The 20,635-nt window shown below is 32.7% G+C and overlaps 1 protein-coding gene across 2 annotated transcripts in view; it reads right to left on the bottom strand.

Moving 5' to 3' along the window:
* The window catches only part of LOC139424818 (alpha-tocopherol transfer protein-like), a 28,780-nt gene that overhangs the window by 3,308 nt on the left and 4,837 nt on the right, over positions 1–20,635 (bottom strand). For both annotated transcript variants that reach the window (XM_087163928.1, XM_087163929.1), the window contains exons 3-4: positions 16,710–16,946; positions 2,922–3,118 (exon numbers count right to left, since the gene is read on the bottom strand). In XM_087163928.1, the coding sequence (XP_087020054.1) occupies positions 2,922–3,118; positions 16,710–16,946 (434 nt within the window). The remainder of the gene's footprint in view (positions 1–2,921; positions 3,119–16,709; positions 16,947–20,635) is intronic.

Genomic DNA, 20,635 nt, shown 5'->3' with positions numbered 1-20,635 from the left:
TCAATAAGAATTGCTTTAAAGCTATAATTCATCAGTTAATTTATTAAAAACTGCAAACGTTATACAAAAAACAAGAATCTCCGCTGCAACGAAAACTACATAAAGTCATAATAAAAGTTAAATAAAATGCAAAAATTAACTCAAATCTAGGATATTATGTGGTGTCATAGCCATCCAGATGGCTGAAAAATGCAATTATGTTTGTTAAATAGATTAAAACATGAGTGAAGAGAGGAGAGAGTGGTAAAAAACGGCAAAAGCTTTTCATTTTTACAAAACTGTGGCTTTTCTCCATATTGACTTTTTGCACCATTTTCAAAATAAGCGTAGACAGCACAGGTTTTAGACAGGCTAAACTTGATTTAACAGTTATGTATATCTGTAGCAAACTCACAGCAGTTATAAAAATAGCATACTGTTCGCAAAAGTTGCAAGATTGCCCAGCTTATAGCGAGAGTTATCAAGCTAATACAGCTTTAGATATAGTTTATTGAAAACATAAAAATTTCTGATTTGTCTTATACTCATACGTTCTTTTTCTCAAGACATTAATAGTCTCAATAAGAAACATGTCGTTGATTTATTAGAATAGCGTTTATATTGTCATTAATATTATATATATACATGGTCAAAATTATTTACTAAAAAATTCCTTTACTACAAAATTTCCTTTGTTAATCTATATAATTTTTCCATGTGCAAATCTATTTCGGGCCAATCAGTGGCTAAAATTATCTACTAAAAATTTTTTCTTTGTTAATCTATATAATTTTTCCATGTGCAAATCTATTTCGGGCCAATCAGTGGACACACATTACTTAATAAAAATTTCTTTATTAATTTATAAAGTTTTTCTATGTACAAATCCATTTCGGGCAAATCCGTGGCTAAAATTATCTACTAAAAATTTTTTCTTTGTCAATCTATATAATTTTTCCATGTGCAAATTCATTTCGGGTAAATCCGTGGACACACATTACTTAATAAAAATTTCTTTATTAATTTATGAAGTTTTTCCATGTACAAATCCATTTCGGGCAAATCCGTGGCTAAAATTATCTACTAAAATTTTTTTCTTTGTTAATTTTTATAATTTTTCTATGTGCAAATTCATTTCGGGTAAATCCGTGGATAAAATTATTTACTAAGAATTTCTTTATTAATTTTTCCATGTGCAAATCTATTTCGGACAAATCCGTGTTAAAATCACCTATTAAAATTTTTTTCTTTGATAATTTATATAATTTTTCGATGTGCAAATCCATGGCTAAAATTATTTGCAAAACAGGCCATTTATGTTTCTCTTTTCTATTTTATATTTTTTCTTAAATAAATATTTATTTTCTAAAATTATTTAAGGTCAACTTTTTTAAATTATCCAGTATAATATTACCTTGCTCACATCCATTTCGGGCCCATGCTTGGTAACTAACAAATCAATGCACAGAATAACAAATCACTTCAGCAATGCAGTAAGAACGGCACTTTAAAACCCTCTATTTACACTCAATTTGCGCTTTTGTTTTCATATTTTGTAATCTGGCAATCTTGTTGCGAAAACATTTTTAAATCATTCTTGAAAAATTTTCCGTACATGTAAGTACTTCTGATTTCGCTACCTGCTTTATAGTGTATATTTTATACTGTTTTTTCTTTTATTTTATTTTCTGTTTTCACGTGTTATCTTTACTTATTGTGTTCTATTTTATTTTTTGTAATTTTTGTAAAAATATTTTTTGAGTGCTCCTCACACTATTGTATTAATATATTTTGCTTTAGCAATATTGATACAATATCAGAAAGCAATCTTTTTTGCGGATATAATTGTGTGGGCTGATGAAAAGATTATATACTTTTTTTTTTCTTCCGGTTTTTAAATAAAATTTCATCCTTCTTTTTTAAAAAAAACTATTATTTCTCCCCCCCCCTAACTTTTTTTCTTATGACTATAATTTTTCCTTGTTTTAATCTTCATTTTGTACTTATATATATATATATATATATATATATATATATATATATATATATATATATATATATATATATATATATATACCCAAATTTGAAGATATCCAAAAATCTAGTGAATGCTTGGGGTACTTAGCTTACTAATGCAATTGGAGCCGGGAAACTTCGGGAGGGTAAATAAGGTGGTTGTTGCCAAAACTAGCGCCAAAATGGTGACGGTTCCATTTTCAATGAAAGTTCACTTTTGCCGGTACATTGTTGTTGTGTGTTGTTAAAATACGTTAAGTCGCCAATCTAAAATGTCGATCTTTGGGGGGGGGGGAATTAGGTATTGGGTGGAATAGGAATGTTTTCGGGAATATAATTCATAATTTTAGACATGATATTCAGGAAATGAATATCATGTCCAAAATATAGAAGAGACCCATATAGAAGAGACCCATAGTCCAAAATATAGAAGTGACCTATATTTTCATCGAACATTTTTGATGCCGTTTAGTGTTATTAAATGAATCTTGAAATGTTTAACTGATTTTTTCTAAAATTTTAATAAACTTTTTTCCTAGAAAGTTACATAAGTCATATATTCCTATATTCGTAAACTTTCTCGTATAGAGTAGATGGTTAAAATATCCAAATATTAAGGTATTAACTTTTCAACGTTTGCTTTTGTTCAATATTTAATACTATAAAGACTAAGCACGGCTGTATAACGAGAAAGTCAGAAGGGGCCAGTACAGAAATACTCAAAACTTTCAGTAAGTTATTTTTCGACTTACAGAACATTAAAAAGAGACAAAAATGGGTCCAGCCGTCTCTCTCGTGTTAACTGCATTCTAATGTTAACTATTATTCACTGATAGAAATTCTAGTTTGCAAAGAAACTAATTTGAATAAAATAAAATAAAATCAGTTAACATTTACCCGTATTACGCATGAATTGAGAATCTTACCAGTATTATGCATGAACCTATCGTAATCCACTTGTAGTCAGTGTATTGGGGAATTTTAGAAAATGTGAAATCAACAGCATCCGCCAGAACAGTAGTTCCACAAATTTGAGTGATCGGATTTTGCATTAAGTCAAGGCCAGAAATCACATCCAGGTATACTTTTTCAGGTAGAGGTAACTCAGCTACATCGATTTCAACTGAAAGATGTACATACATACTCTATAAAATATTTGTTCGTTCTAATTCTGATCAAACTAATAACCTACGAATTAGACACGAGTAAACTGGGCAGCGTTATCCTTATTTTTTACCACGTTTATATTAACTTGCCTTCGTGTATGTCTGTTCGGATGGAATTTTGTAATCGATTTTAAACTAACTTCCAGACTAGCTACAGACTTCAAATTTGGCACATGGTTCAGAATTGGATGACAATGCATGAAAATGAAGAGAAAGAAGACATACAAAGTAAAATAAAATTAAAATTGCAGAGAAATTAATATTTTTGTGATTGTCTTTTGTTGTCGATTCGATTATTTTAAATTAGTGTCACATGTCAGTTGAAAAGTTTTGTGTACAGTGGGTGAAAAAATTGAGATTTTGGAAGTGAGTACAAAAAAAATCAAAATAAAAAGTAATATTTTTAAAAACCACGTTTTTGTAGTGGAGAATAATAATTAAAAAGCAAAAATTTGAAAAACGAAAAACGTGGTGAGCATGAAATACATAACAGTACATATGCACATTTTCTTACTTATACACATACACATACACATGCATACACAAAAACATATTCCGGATACACATCCACATTCAGATACAATTACAATTACAGATATACATACACATATTCTCATGAGCACACATACACACTAATATAACATTACTGTTATATATTTCAAGCCCCGCCCCCCTCACGTTTTTCGTTTTTCCAATTTTTATTTTTTAATTATTATTCTCCACTACAAAAGTGTGGTTTTTAAAAATATTATTTTTCATTTTTATTTTTTTGAAGACATTAGTGAAATTAAAAATATTTTTCTTATGTTTTTAGCTCTAGATAAAGGATTCCAAAATTTCTCTGCGAATTTTATTTATATTTATTTTTACGAAAACCTCTGCATTCTAATTTACTTACTTTCTTATTTTAGGTAAACTAACGTTTGATTGATTGTAACTATGCAGCAGAAAAATTTCTTTGAGGATAAATTAAGATTAAAATTATTTGCTTTAAGTAATACATTTTGTGCATAGTTGCATTGTATAAATAAATAAGGCTTAGTACTCACTGATAACACAAATAAATGTATCATTTGGAACCACAATTCCTTCGATTAATTTATAATTCTTGTGAAGCCATTATAGTTAAATAGTTTTTTTTTTTTTAAAAAAAATTTAATTCTTAAAACTCTTTCCTCAATGTAAAACTTTTTAGCCTATATTTATCTATGACTCTTTTTTTTTTCTTCTCCGGTAACACACAATTGTATAAGAATAAGAATTATAACAAATAGCTATTCTTTTTGTACCTTAAAAACATATTAACGTGGAAATTTTAGTTCTTTGATGGCTTGTACAATTTTATACATTATCTAACTTTCATTTATTGGCAAATAGTTTTGAATGAAAAAAACCTTCCCAAATAATTGAATTCTCTAAACTGAGCTGTGACTTATTTTTTGGTTTAAGGTTATAGTGAACTATTTTACCACGTTTATATTAACTTGCCTTCGTGTATGTCTGTTCGGATGGAATTTTGTAATCGATTTTAAGCTGACTTCCAGACTAGCTACAGACTTCAAATTTGGCACATAGTTCAGAATTGGATGACAATGCATGAAAATGAAGAGAAAAAAGTAAAATAAAATTAAAATTAAAGAGAAATTAATATTTTCGCCATTGTCTTTTGTTGTCGATTCGATTATTTCAAATTAGTGTCACATATCAGTTGAAAAGTTTTGTGTACAGTGAGTAAAAAAATTGAGATTTTGGAAGTGAGCACAAAAAATAATCAAAATAAAAAATAATATTTTTAAAAACCATGTCTTTGTAGTGGAGAATAATAATTGAAAAATAAAAATTTGAAAAACGAAAAACGTGGAGAGCATGAAATACATAACAGTACATATACACATTTTCCTACTTATACACATGCACAGCCACATCCACATATACATGCATATACACAAGCATATTCCACATACACATCCACATTCAGATACAATTACAATTACAGATATACATACACATATTCTCATGAGCACACATGCACACACTAATATAACATTACTGTTATGTATTTCAAGCCCCCCCCCCACGTTTTTCGTTTTTTAAATTTTTATTTTTTAATTATTATTCTCCGCTACAAAAGTGTGGTTTTTAAAAATATTATTTTTTATTTTCTTAAAGACATTAGTGAAATTAAAAATATTTTTCTTATGTTTTTAGCTCTAGATAAAGGATTCCAAAATTTCTCTGCGAATTTTATTTATATTTATTTTTAAGAAAACCTCTGCATTCTAATTTACTTACTTTCTTATTTTAGGTAAACTAACGTTTAATTGATCGTAACTATGCAACAGAAAAATTTCTTTGAGGATAAATTAAGATTAAAATTATTTGCTTTAAGTAATACATTTTGTGCATAGTTGCATTGTATAAATAAATAAGGCTTAGTACTCACTGATAACACAAATAAATGTATCATTTGGAGCCACAATTCCTTCGATTAATTTATAATTCTTTTAAAGCCATTACAGTTAATTAGTATTTTTTTAAAAAATTTTAATTCTTAAAACTCTTTCCTCAATATAAAACTCTTTAACCCATATTTATCTATAAATCTTTTTTTTTCTTCCCCCAGTAACACACAATTGTATCAGAATAAGAATTATAATAAATAGCTATTCCTTTTGCACCTTAAAAACATATTAACGGGAAAATTTTAGCTCTTAGATGGCTTGTATAATTTTATACATTATCTAACTTTTATTTATTGGCAAATAGTTTTGAATGAAAAAAACCTTCCCAAATAATTGAATTCTCTAAACTGAGCTGTGACTGATTTTTTGGTTTAAGGTTATAATAAACTATTTTAATAATGCATCTAAGAATAATTTGTAGAACCACGAAGAACCATTCAGAACAGCAGTTCTCTAATGGTGTTCCGCGAAACTCTAGGGTTCCGTGGAAAGGTAAAAAGTTTTCCAAGAGTTTAACCTCTTAGTACTGATTTTTAAAGCCTTATTTACATTTGTATATAATAATTATCTATTATTAATTTAATATTTCGGTTGTTTTATGAAATTATTCGAAGTAAGAAAATAATGAAAAAGAAATAGCAAAATTTTTTGTTTAAAAAAAATATATATATTCTTCTAAGAGTAGTTCTTATGTATGAAAAGAACCAGCATTTATAAAAAAATTTTAATAATATTTCTCACTGTGCTTTTCAAATCAAAATAAAATAAACAAATTTGTTCGTTAAAAATGAAATACATCTCTCAGGTAAGCACTTTCAACGTTTATATAAGTTTTTTCAGGTTTCATTTCAACGAAATCACTATGTCGCTTATTTGTTTCATTTTCGCTCACGATATGACCCAAAAACAAATTTAAAATTGAATTAGATATCAGTTGTGGAAATCCACTAAAACTTAATTTACGATTATTAATGAAAAAAATAATAAAAAAGTTTCATTCCTCTTTTTAAAATTTTTTAATACAAAAAAATATTTTATTGTATAATATACTTATACTTGGGTACTCGCAGTTCAAGAAGAAGAAGACTTCCCATACCCCCACACATGTGACCTATGACGTCAGCTTATCTTTATCAGCAAAATGAGGTATTAAAGTTAAGCTAAGTTTCTCTACATACATTAGAATGTTAATTAACGATAAGTTAATTAAATACAGAACCATATCGCACATCGAATTAGTTGAAATATAATTCTTTCTTGTCTACTTCTTTTACTTAACTTAGATTTATTATTTGTTTATTTATTTTATTGTAACCGTGGTATATTTCTGCTTTGTGTACCAGGCAACTTCGATGCATAATAAGCTTGTTTATGTTCTAATTAGCTCCGTGCCTGTCTTTGTGTTAAGTATTTGTGTAAATATATTGCGAAAAAATGAAGAATATAGGCTGTGGCACTTAAGAGAATCGGTACCTGATGGGCTTGGCTTACTCGAAATATAATGGGAAAAACAGTTGTGCACGATTACGACGAATTGAACTACGATGAACTATAATAATAATAACATTTATTTACATAACGGAGGTAAGTTCACACAAGCTGCGGAAGACCGCAGGCAATCCTTTTTCATGACAATCACGACTACAACTACTGTATTACAACAAACTTAGAGGAGGCAGCCGGTAGCTGCTTACTTCGCTCCTTTTACATTGGAATGTGCGCCAAAGCGCCTTGTGCAAATTAATTCGGCACACACCCCACCGGTGAACAGAATGTTCACCTAATTAATACCATTTAAGCATTTACAATAATACTTATCAAAATAAAGATATAACTAAAACTGTTATTATAATGAGACTATTCACAAACAATTACAAAAAATTATTACAGATACAATAAACATACATTACGATGCAAAATGAATATATAAGAAAATTCTACTAAATTACAAAGAGCAAAATATTTTTAAACGTGTATACATACTTAAGGCTTTCAAACTGGTTAAAAAAGAAGTGAATTATTTAAGTTACTCTTATCTGCAAAATAGAAACAAGATTAGTAAATTTTATCAATTAATTTCTAAAGGATAAAGAAGCTGTATAGGTTTTTTAAAGCTGCCTTTGGAAGTTTTAACCAAGCAAGATCTGACATAATTGTCTCTACCTAAAAATATTTCCTGAATGATCCCCAATTCCCACAACAATTTTGATTTAACATTTCCTTCAATAAGAACAATATCATTAACCTTTAAATTTTTATGAATAGATGAAGTTTTAAATTGGTTATTAGTTTTTAATTGAAGTAAATATTGTTCTTTCCATCGTTTCCATAATTGTTTAACAAGGAGAGATTGGTAAGTTTTTCTTTTGCTGTAGGAATCCCTTGCAGTAGTAGGATCTAATAGTTCTATGAAATGGAGGGGATATTTTGATTGTCCATATCCTAATTCGAGGAAATGAGCCGGAGTGAGAGGTTCAGGCTCTCCTGGACTATTTTCGACATACGTAAGAGGTCGATTATTAACAATTAATTCGATCTCTGCGAGTACGGTCGAAAGTTCTTCGAATGTTAGTAGAGCCTTGCCTAGTATTTTTCTCAAGGGTTCCTTTATGGTTTTAACTAATCGTTCATAGAATCCACCCCACCAAGGGGCACGTTCAACAATGAATTTCCAGTGGATACCCTTGTCTGCGATGAAGTGTCGAAATTCACTGTCCTTCAAAATATTGGTGAAATACGCTAACTCCTTCTGAGCAGCCTTAAACGTACGCGCATTGTCCGAATATATAATCTTGCAGTTTCCTCTACGGGAGAGGAATCTCCGGAACGCAAGGAGAAAACACTTAGTTGACATATCTGATACAAGTTCTAAGTGAACAGCACGCGTGACTGCACACGAAAACAGTGCGACGTAAGACTTATGAAAGTCTTGTCTGTCCTTTACAAGTATTGCTCCTGTAAAGTCGATTCCCACAATTTGGAAAGGGGGAGATTGAGAAATTCTGTCCTGAGGCAGCTGTCCACTTAATTGGTCAGCTGGTTTGGCATTATATTTTTTACAAATGAGACAAAGCCGAATGATTGATTTTGCTAGCTGACGACATTTAGGTATCCAATAATTTTTTCGAATTTGAGTCAAAGTTGCCGATACACCACAATGAGCAATACGTTCATGTTCCCTAATCACAAGCAACTCGGCAAATTTACTACGCCGAGGAAGAATTATTGGATGCTTTTCACCCAAGTACAAATCTGCTTCATTTAATCGACTGGTAATTCGCAATATATTGTCCTCATCTAAGTATGGCACTAAAGTTTTTATTTCAGAATTATTTCGAAGTTGCTTATTGTCCTTTAAAGTCGATATCTCCTCTGGATAAAATTCGTTTTGAATACTTTTTATCCAAAATTGTTCTGCATTTTGTATCTCATCCGCCGTGAGACACGAGTTTGTAGATTTATTAATATTTCGAGCATTGTTCACAAATCGTAACACCCAAGCAGTTACCCTTAAGAGTCTTTTTAAACTGCTGAATCGATTTATGTCGACAAATGGTTCTCTCTGCTTGGTAACAGCCACATGGACATTGGAGCGATGTTCCAGTTCTTTTGAACTTAAGTCCAAATCAAAATTGGGTTGGAGGTTGGGCCATTGATCTGGTGGTTGTTTGAGCCATGCTGGCCCATTCCACCACAATTCACTATGCAATAGTTTGGTAGCGGATGTACCACGTGAAATAATGTCAGCGGGGTTGTCCCTTCCTGGACAATGTCCCCATTGATTTGGATTAGAAAGTGTCTGAATTTCTTCAACGCGATTTTTGACATATGGTTTAAAGGTTGAAGAATCACCACGTATCCAATAATACGAAATAAGTGAGTCAGTCCAAAAATATATATTGCTTTCAAATTTAAGACAAGACGATACTTGTTTGGCTAACCTGGCTGATAATAGGGCTGCTGTCAACTCTAATCGTGGCAGTGTTAGTGATTTCAATGGTGCTACACGACTTTTCGAACAAATAAAACTAGTTTCTATGCTATTACCTGAAGAAACAAAGCGCAAATAAAGAACTGTTCCATAAGCTATTTTGCTTGCATCGGAAAAGCAATGCATTTCCAAATTCATTAATTTTTTATTCGGTTCACCCAAATAATAACGTGGTATCTTAATATAAGTCAAATCCTCCGCCTCACTACTCCACTTCTGCCACTTGCGGTGTAGCTCAGGGGGAAGATCCGAGTCCCAATCAAGTCCTGCAGACCAAAGTTCCTGCAGAAGGCATTTCAATCTAATGACGAATGGACCTAGTATACCGAGAGGATCGAAGATTCGTCCGACCACACGCAAAATTGATCCTTTTGATTCTATTTTACGAGACAGAAATTTTAAAAGGTCCTTCGGATCAAAATACACTGGTTATCATAAATTAAGGAAAATTCACAAAAATCGCGATAACTCAAGAAATTACACATGGAATTTTATGAAACTTACCCACAATATACAACACATAGTAAGGTATTAAACAACATAAAAAGAAATTATCAGACATTAATAGTAGTATAGAAATTAGCACATGTATAAAATAAACAAATTGGAAGTATCGGTTTGCAATAGAAAAAGTACCTTTAATATGGAATATGATTGCCTCTAGAAGCAATACAGCACAAACAGCGATGTGTGATGCTTTCAATTATGCGGTCTATCAGTTCAATAGGAAGTGAGAGCCATTGCTCTTGTAAAGCAGTTGCAAGCGTGGCAAGGGTCTGAGGGGGCGGATTGATGGCAGATACACGCCTCCCTAGAGCATCCCAAACGTGCTCGATAGGATTCAAGTCCGGGGATCGAGCTGGCCACTCCATGCGAGTAATTGTTTCCTGTTGAAGATAATCATCAACAATGCGAGCTCTGTGTGGTCTTGCATTATCGTCCTGTAACAGGAAGCAATCACCAATTGCCCCGGCATATGGGCGCACATAAGCATCAAGGATGTTGTCTCGATAAACCTGAGCATTCACGGTTCCCCTTGGAAAGACATGGAGGTATGTGCGCCCTCCTAAGGATATGCCTCCCCAAACACAGACACTGCCTCTTCCGTATGCATCTCTTTCACGGATGTTTGATGGATGATAACGGGTCCCAGGTTCTCTCCATATCAAATAACGTCTACTGTCACTTTCCAGACTAAACCTGGACTCATCCGTAAAGAGAACAGGCCTCCATTGATCTGACGTCCAGTGGACATGTTGTCGGGCCCACTGCAAACGGTCTCTCCTATGGCGTGATGTGAGCGGCACGCAAATGGCTGGTCGTCTCGCATACAGACCACCTTCGTGGAGCCTTCTGCGCACAGTTGACGTTGACACCAACCTTCCGGTGGCTGCAGCAAGAGAGGATCTAAGATGTGTCGGAGTAGCGGTTCTATTCCTGCGTGCACTTAATGTCAAATATCGGTCATCGGCACTGGTCGTAACAGTTGGCCGTCCTTGACTGAACCTCCTAGATGCCGAATCTGTGGTTTGAAATTGCCTCCAAAGTCTATGAACCACAGATGGACTCACATTTAGCCATCTGGCCACTTCTGATTGACTCTGCCCTGCCTCTAGTCTCCCGATGGCTCTCCATCGTAGTTCTTCAGGCAAATGATGCCTAGAGGTCATTATTACGAATTGGCTATCTCAGATTTTCAATGTCGCAATCACAGTAAAATTTGTGTGCTTTCTCTCAAACTTGGACTTTTATGCTCCAGGCAGATGACGTAAGCCGAGTGCAGCGCCACTAATTTGCATATTGCAATTTTACTCAGCTACTCTTAGTGGACAACATATGCAAATTTTGCACGGTTTGGCTTACTTTTGAAAGAGTTATCGCTATTTTTGTGATTTTTCCTTAATTTATGATAACCAGTGTATATTAGATCACTTTCGGCATCCCACGATAGTCCCAAAACTATAATTGAAGGTTTGGAATCAGCCAACGTGTTTTTAGAGTGCTGTGTTTCAATACTTTCTTGTTTCCATAACAAAGCAAGATTTTCCGAATTAGTGGTCCATTTGTGTAACAACATACCCGCATCACTAAATATTTGCAAGCACTCCTTGGAAGTACTTAAAGCATCTTCAATATTATTTTGTCCCAAAATTAGATCATCGACGTAAATCGAGCTATTTAATAACTCAAATGTCTCTGGAAACTGTTCCTTGTATTTTCTAAAATGATGTTTCAAAGTCGCTGCAAGAAGGTATGGACTAGGCCTAAGGCCAAATAGAACTCTGGTAAAATTCAAAATGTAGGGATTACCATTCAAGCTATCTGCCCAGTAAAAACGAGTAAAGTTTCTATCAGGAATATCAAGTTCAATTTGAAGAAATGCAGATTTTACATCTGCTGTAAACGCTATAGGATTTTTCCGAAAACGTAGAAGAAGTTCCAGAATATCAGGATGTAAGTTTGAACCAGTAAATAAGCTTTGATTTAACGAGGCATACCCATCTTCATGGCTAGATCTATCGAATACAATACGCAGTCTACTGGTAGATTTGTCATTGCGTATCACTGCATGATGGGGCAGAAAAAATCCCGTGCTATCCCTCAAAGTATCACATGAAGTATGCTCAACTATACCTTCCTTAATGTAACCATCGATTACATCCCTATATTCACAATGCAACTCTGGATCCATCCCAAACCTACAACATAACCTTTCAAAACGCTTACGAGCAATATTTTCATTATTTTTCAAAACTTCTCTCATTCCTGGTCTCCAAGGCAAACTTACACGGTATCTACCATCTACAAAATTAACTGAATTATCAAACTCATTAAGCACCTCTTCATCTCTATTAACTAAATTCACCGAATCCTTGTCAAATATTCCTAAATTTTCTAACTCCCAAAATTTCCTTAATTCAGCCGAAATTAATTCATTTTCATTAATAACCAAATTTACAGACGTACAAACACTCTGCTCATCACATTTACCCTGAAGAGACCAACCAAGACTAGTATCAATAGCAACCAGTGAGGAATCCAATCTTTTAATTTGTTTTGTTAAAGACCAATAAAAATCCTGACCAATTAACAATGAAATTTCACAATTTTCAAACAATTCATCATTGCTAAATGTCAATCTAATTCCCATTGACTCCATTTCCTTCCATGTATCCGGATTTGGAAGGGTAATATTAGCTCTAGAAATTTCTTCGATTTCCACTGCCTCAATCATCGCCTCATCTCCATTCAATAAATTCCTCAACCTAATTTCTACCTTACGACAAGTTTGTTTTTTAGGCACTTTAGATCCGAATGAATATATTTTTAACCTTTCTGAGCCTAACACCCTTAATCCCAATCTACGAGACAAGTTTTTCTTAATAAATGTTTTTTCACTTCCATTATCAAATAAACAAAATATTTTATCTGACGAAGAGCTACCAATAATCTCTGCCTTCACGCATTGCAGCAAAACCCCACCTTTATTATTATTTACCACAGAATTTGAACAGGTAGTTTTAACATCAACTCCTGTTTCTTTCGAATCTAAGCATAAATTTTGTTTTTTAGAATTCTCTAATTTAAAACAAATCGCACGTGCATGACGCCCTTGACAAAACGAACAATTATTTTTCTTACACATTTTTACATTGCAAGAAATATTACAGCATAAAAAACATCTCCTTTCCTTAATTAATTTGTCTCTTTTTTGTTGAACATTTAAATTCTCGCAACAATCAGAGGAGTGGTTCTTTTCCGAACAAAATAAACAATTAAAAACCGCAGATGTCATTAATTCAGTCGCCGATACTCTCCCAGCCTGCCTGTTATGATTAGAGGGGGGATGAAATTCCGAGTGATACTTAGGTTTCATATTCGCGTATCTGCGAGGCGCCGTATCGAAATATTTATTAGAAAATGAAGGCGAACTTTTTATTTGTGACTCATTTCGATTCTTTAACAATGCAGTAGTTCTTTCTCTACTTTCTATTTCCTGTCTGAGATATTGAGTTAAATTAGTGATCTTAGAATCCCCTTTTTCAAATTTTCGATTATACTCTAAAGCTAAACTAGAAGGGATAACCTTCATAATTATCGGAAACAAAAGACAACTATAAGAATCGGGTGAAATTCCAAGGGATTCTAATCCTCGAATGTTGACTTCTAACTGATCATACAATTTACGCAATGAAATAACATCAAACGAGTTCCGGACAGGGGTCAGATTTAATAAACAATTCATGTGATAATCAATTATAAGTTCTTTGCGTCCGAATCTTTTTTCCAAAATTTCAACCGCTTTTACATAATTTTCTGAAGTTAATGTTAAACCTTGTATTGCTAATTCCGCATCGTCTGTAACAACCGATTTTAAATATGAAAATTTATCTATATCATTTAAACTCGAATTCTCATGCACTGCAGATTTAAATCTAGCCCAAAAACTAGGAAAACTACTAATATTCTTACCCGAAAATGATTCCAAAGTAAGCTTGGGCAAACGGGGTTGGTTTATTAAAACCGGGCTAGTTTGAGGAATTGTAGTAGTAGTTAATGGTTGAGTTTCCGCCAAATTTTGAGGAGCTGTATTCGGGTTTGCAGCTAAATAACGCTCAGCGCGAGATTTCCACAACACAAATTTATCACGATAATCTTCGCGACTCTCGATTTCTTCTTCTAACTTATCAATATCAATTAAATTCTGAACTTCCTTATCAAGTTTACACATCTCTTCAAATTTAGCAACTAATTGTAAAAATGTTTCATTAACAATTATTTTATCGGAACTATTATCTATTTCTGCTTCAAGTTTTTTAATTTGCTTCGTTACTAACGATCTTGAAACAGCCCTAGCTTTAATTGTTCTTTCTAACAAAGCCTTTTTTGCCGCATCCATTTTAAACTTATTATTTCAATTACAAAACAAATACTCAAATAACAGTCACAACCTCAATTCACTCTAAGAACAACAATAAATGCAATAAAACGCATTCAAAACAAAATTACAAATAATAAACACTGAAATTCATAATCCTAAATCGAAAGTGTAACCAACAACCATTTAAATAACACTTCTATATATATTACATTCTAACAAATTTCTTTTCTGAAACGAAATCGAAAATCAAAACGAATTACATTCCAAATACTCTAACCATGCCTTATTTCGAAATAACCTTATTCAAGCACTATTCATTCAAAATATCCAACTAAACTATTTATCTAAACAAATCGAAAGCAAGATATACAATAATTTAAATATCTCCAATAATATAACAATATAACAAATTCCTATTCTTAACGAAAATTTAAACACATACTAACTATACGAATTGCATTTCAAAATTCTCAAACTACACCTTAATTCAAAATTACCTTATTCAACGAATACCTTCAAATATACGACTAAATTATTCAATGAAGAAATTTAACATTTCTAACTATTCCAAAAGAAAACGCAACGAACTTACCCCAATCATGCAGCGAAACGACGAACGAAAACGACGACGAAAACTAATATGATAAATCGGTGGTTTCTTAGGCCATTTCCCGGCCGATGCACCAAATTGTGCACGATTACGACGAATTGAACTACGATGAACTATAATAATAATAACATTTATTTACATAACGGAGGTAAGTTCACACAAGCTGCGGAAGACCGCAGGCAATCCTTTTTCATGACAATCACGACTACAACTACTGTATTACAACAAACTTAGAGGAGGCAGCCGGTAGCTGCTTACTTCGCTCCTTTTACATTGGAATGTGCGCCAAAGCGCCTTGTGCAAATTAATTCGGCACAACAGTTGCTAACGTAAACAAGCGCCACGTATCAACAACAAATCAGGATCGAGATACCCACACTACATCACTTGCAGGTATCCCATTGTTTTAATGTACATTATTTATAAAGTGTGGTTTCCACCGAAAACAGTTCAATCATTTAGGAATCCACAGCTGGAAAAAATTGAAAACTGCTGATTTAGAATAATTTTGGACTGAAATGAAACAACGTGTAGGCAAACCCGGAGTAGAAACTAGAAGCATATAAGCGGTGCTTTACTGTATTTGAAAGGTTCTTTTTTAGATTTAGATTTTTGGAAAAAATTCATAAAATCTTTGAGGGTAAAATCTCAATTTAGAGCCTCTCTTAGAGGCCCTCGAAAATTTATTTATTAAATAAGATATGAAAAAAATAACGTTTAGCAGACAGTTAAAGTATTTCCGTCGTATAAGCAAACTATTATAATAATGCAAAAAAAAAAAAAAAATCAAAATGAAAAGTAATATTTTTAAAAACCACGTTTTTGTAGTGGAGGATGATAGTTAAAAAGCAAAAATTTGAAAAATGAAAAACGTGAGACGCATGAAATACATAACAGTAATGTTATATTAGTGTGTGTATGTGTGCTCATGAGAATATGTGTATGTATATCTATCTGTAATTGTATCTGAATGTGGAATATGTTTGTGTATATGCATGTGTATGAGGATGTATGTGTGGATGTGCATGTGTATGAGTAAGAAAATGTGTATATGTACTGTTATGTATTTCATGCGCACCACGTTTTTCGTTTTTCAAATTTTTGCTTTTTAATTATTATTCTCCACTACAAAAACGTGGTTTTTAAAAATATTATTTTTTACTTTGATTTTTTTTGTACTCACTTCCAAAATCTCAATTTTTTCACTCACTGTACACAAAACTTTTCAACTGACATGTGACACGAATTTGAAATAATAGAATCGACAACAAAAGACAATCGCGAAAATATTAATTTCTCTTTAATTTTATTTTACTTTGTATGTCTTCTTTCTCTTCATTTTCATGCATCGTCATCCAATTCTGAACTATGTGCCAAATTTGAAGTCTGTAGCTAGTCGGGAAGTTAGTTTAAAATCGATTACAAAATTCCACCCGAACAGACATACACGAAGGCTAGTTGATATAAACGTGGTAAAAATCAAGAATGATCTTAGACTGCAATGACGCGACGTATAAAAACAAAGAAGATTTATAAATGAGAAACGGACAAACAGTTTTTTTTTTACAGTATTGCATATTTTAAGGAAGAAAAGACTGCTTACAATATCGTGATATTAGTAGGAGACTATTGTCTCTCATCCTGAACGGTGACACTAGAAATGGATTAAGGTGTGATTTTGTCAATGCATCCAAAACACTCGTTTCAAAGTATTCAGGAGAATTCTTTCTCATTTCTTCGAAAGTTAGAAGCTTGTATGCTGCTCTGTCGCAGTCAAAATCAGTCCCTCGTAAAAGCGCCAAGAGGAAGCTTTCATCAGGAGATTGTTTGAATCCTTTAGCTAAAGAAAAAAAAAGCATTATTAATATTTGTATGTGCATTTTGAGTTATATTTCTGTATCAGCCAGCTTGCAAGTTTTTAAAAAAGCCAAGGAGGTTCACGTGAGAGGTTCATCCGGGAAATCACGTGGTAGGATCCAGTTTTCGCTCATTCATTTCTATATTGTTTTGGTTCTCACTAGCATAAAAATAATAAAAGTCATAAAAGTATTGTTTTTCTATAAATATTTTAGTTTGATTTGATACACATATAATTTAATAGGGTAGTATTTTTTATTTTCAAACTTAGTGGATAACAATTGTAAAAAATGAGTGAAAACAATACCACGGACAATGCGACGGATTTAAGGTTATGTCAAGGTACTACGTCTCTTGTGAATATCAATTGATTGATAGGTTTTCTCTTTTCTAATTGCCATTTATATTTCACCAAATGCAGCCATGAGGGATATTAAATTATTTATTGGAAAATCTTTATTGCCACTATCCACTGCAGGCTCACGAGCTCTAGCAGACGTTACTGGTGAAGAAATTGATTATTATGAGCGGCCTGTGATCCTTGCAGGAGATTTTAACGTGAATTTCTTATTACCTGAAGCTGAAACATTATTAACCTTCCTTTAAGACAAATTTGGATTGGAAATGATAAATGGTAGGAATGATCCGACAACTAAAGGGGTAACTACCATTGATGCAGTTTTTGCGGGAAATATTGAAAAAATAGTAATAAACCAAAAGTAAAAAACCACTGTAAATGTTATAGATTTGGATATTTCTCCACTCGAAAATGATAATTAAAAGATGCGATCAATTGTGAATTGTAAGCATTGTTAATAAAGTTTGTCTTAAAGAAACAATATGATTTCACTAAAAATCAATTTCTACCTCTTCCTATTTTCATTTCCACATTACGAAGTTTCACTTCTTCCGCGCGGAGTGACTCCACTCACTATTTTTTTATGATGTTACTATGCGCAGTTTGAATAATATTCTTTATACACTGTAAGAGTTATAAAAAAAATCAGGCTAACATAAGCTATAATAAATAGCAGCCTAACGAGATAATTTATTTTTTAAAAAGCAGACGACATTTTTGGAACTTCTTTGAAATTGATTGTTTTCAGACTGAGATTATGTGTGAAGGAGTGGGTTAAAAGTGTAGAATCGGGGGCCCTCTCTGATATTTGTTGATTTGAAAACATGCCTATGTATATACATTTGAAAATAAACCAAGAACCAATCACATAACGGTAAATAGAAATTGTGGTAACCCGATGCTGATATCATCAAAAGCAACTGAGTTTCAGCAAAATTTTACAATTGAAATTTGTCGCCACACTATGGGTCCCCGATTCTACACTTTAACCAAGGAGTGTAGTAAACCGAAACGTGAAAAAATAAAACATAGTTTTTGTTAAAAAATGTTTTGTTAAGAAGACTAATAGTTACGACTTTACGGGAGATGAAAATGAGAGTTTTGAATAATATCCTCGATCAAACATTTCCCAGCATGGATGGAATCTTTAGAATATATGTTTAGTTGGAGTCAGGGCGAGTACCACAGGCAAGATACAGTAAACTGCCTATGGCCTGCCTGTATGGAATTTTGTTCGATGTTTCTTTAGTTTCCTTCCACTCAGCATCGGTTAACTTATAGTGTTTAACACTTGGGTTAAAGGGAGTTGATGCTTCTCTGCGTACTACTTCAACGTAGGATGTTTGATCTAAGGTTAAGGATCCACCAGCATACCTTTTCACTTTCATCGATAAAATTTCACCTACTTCTCCAAGATCTCTTGCTCTAAACTCTTGTTTTACCTTAAGTTTAAACATATCTATGACTTCTGGATTTCCAACAATAAGCATGTCATCAACATACATGCCAAGGCAGTTAGTTTGGTTTTACCCTGTCCCGCCCCCCCCCCATTTCGGGGCATCCAGGGAATACTGTTGAAGGATCAGTTTAGGCCAGATCCTCCATTCTGTTTTCAAAAAGTCTTTTACAAATCTCTTTTATTCCTTTGTTTAGTTTCTTTTGGTTCCAGTTTCCTTTAATGGTATCAAAGTTGAAATATCTCGGGAAAAATTTAATTCTGAAATCATCATAAACAGGAGAGACAGTAAGTATGTGTCCGATATCTTCATAAGTTTTACAAACTTTGCAGTTCGGGTCTTTCCCGAACAATTTTAACTGATAACTACCTTGGGCTCCATGGCTAGTTAGAAATTGATTGATATTGAAGTTGGAGTAGATTTTTCGATTGCTGACTTTTGGGATAAATTGGTAAGTGTGTCGGCCTTTTATATCATCACTATCCTATCTTTGCTGCCATGTTAAAAGGTTATTCTTCATAAATTCTGTTCTTGTTGTCTGTTTTAATGTTATGTCATATAGATCTATTGTTGATTTTTGACAAGCTAATTTGGCCTGTGTGATAATGTTAATCATCACAAGTTTTTTCCCTCCTTAATTTTTTTTTTTTTTAAATTTGCTTTACTTTTATTATCTTACTTTTATTTTCTTGCTTACGAAATCCTGCTCTTAACTTCATTTAACGTTCAGTTTACAATTAAATCATTTTATCAATTTACAATGTACATGTTTATTTACTGCATATTTTTTTTAATTATTAACTTTTATAGATTATTATTATGCTTTATATTTTAATTATGCAATATTAATTTATTTATAATTGTCTATTACTGTTTTTTTACTTTTTTTAAGTCGTGCACTGCCTTAAGAAATTTTCCCCAGTCTTTTCCTTTACCAAGGGTAATTTGATACAATCTCCGCACCCATCATCTTGTTCCCCTCTTCGGGTGGGTCCCCATTTCTTTCACGTGCCACCTGTGTGGGAGGATTTTCGTTGCAGCTGCATCCGCTGGTCAACCGTGAGAATAGATACCTAAGATTTTTATGTTTCGTCCCCTTCGCCTCGTGACATTTTTCCTTTTTTCCCAAACGGGATGTGAACTTTTAATTGCGTACTGGACGGTAATCGTCATTTTTAACCTTTAGCCTTTTTGACCTAGCTTCCCCGTTCACACGAGGGTGTCGCGACCCCCATGTTAGTTGGTGAATCTTCACTGTTTCTGGTAGTGATATGAAATAAATGAATGAATTTGCCAATGAAATGAATTTACTCGACTCTTTGTGTGTGTTTTTCCATGATTGTTTTATCAATCGCCACAAATCGTTGTGTCATCGACATGTAGGGTGAGTAGCCATGATTTACTTAATAGTTAGTACAGATAATATTCATACTTACAAGAATGCTATTTCCTTATATTCTTTACATGCATCTCTCCTTATCATTATATTAATTGTTTTTGTTTATTGACCTATTTCTAAACTTTTGACCCAATGGACCTATTGGGTTATTCGGTGTTCAACAATGCTGGACCACCACAATTCGGCCTATTTTAACGCAATTTAATGTATAATATTTAACCTTACTCTATTCATTTAAATATTAATTTGTTTTAATTCCTCATGCATTCTTGTGGGTTTGACTTGCCACATACACGATTTTTATGGTTTTTCTTAGATCATGTACTTAAATTGTGAATCAATTGTCTCTCTTGTACGAGTATTAGGCATTAATTTTTATTAGTCATTTAAGATTATTCTTATTTTTAATCTTAACATTTATTAATTGTTTCAATTTCATAACTTGAATATTTCAATAT

The sequence above is a fragment of the Parasteatoda tepidariorum genome, chromosome 5, assembly GCF_982258835.1.
Source record: "Parasteatoda tepidariorum strain Cologne lab strain chromosome 5, Ptep-v5.0, whole genome shotgun sequence".
Taxonomy (NCBI): domain Eukaryota; kingdom Metazoa; phylum Arthropoda; class Arachnida; order Araneae; family Theridiidae; genus Parasteatoda; species Parasteatoda tepidariorum.
The sequence above is the reverse complement of the archived record's forward strand: the minus strand, read 5'-3'. Positions and strand labels throughout refer to the sequence as shown.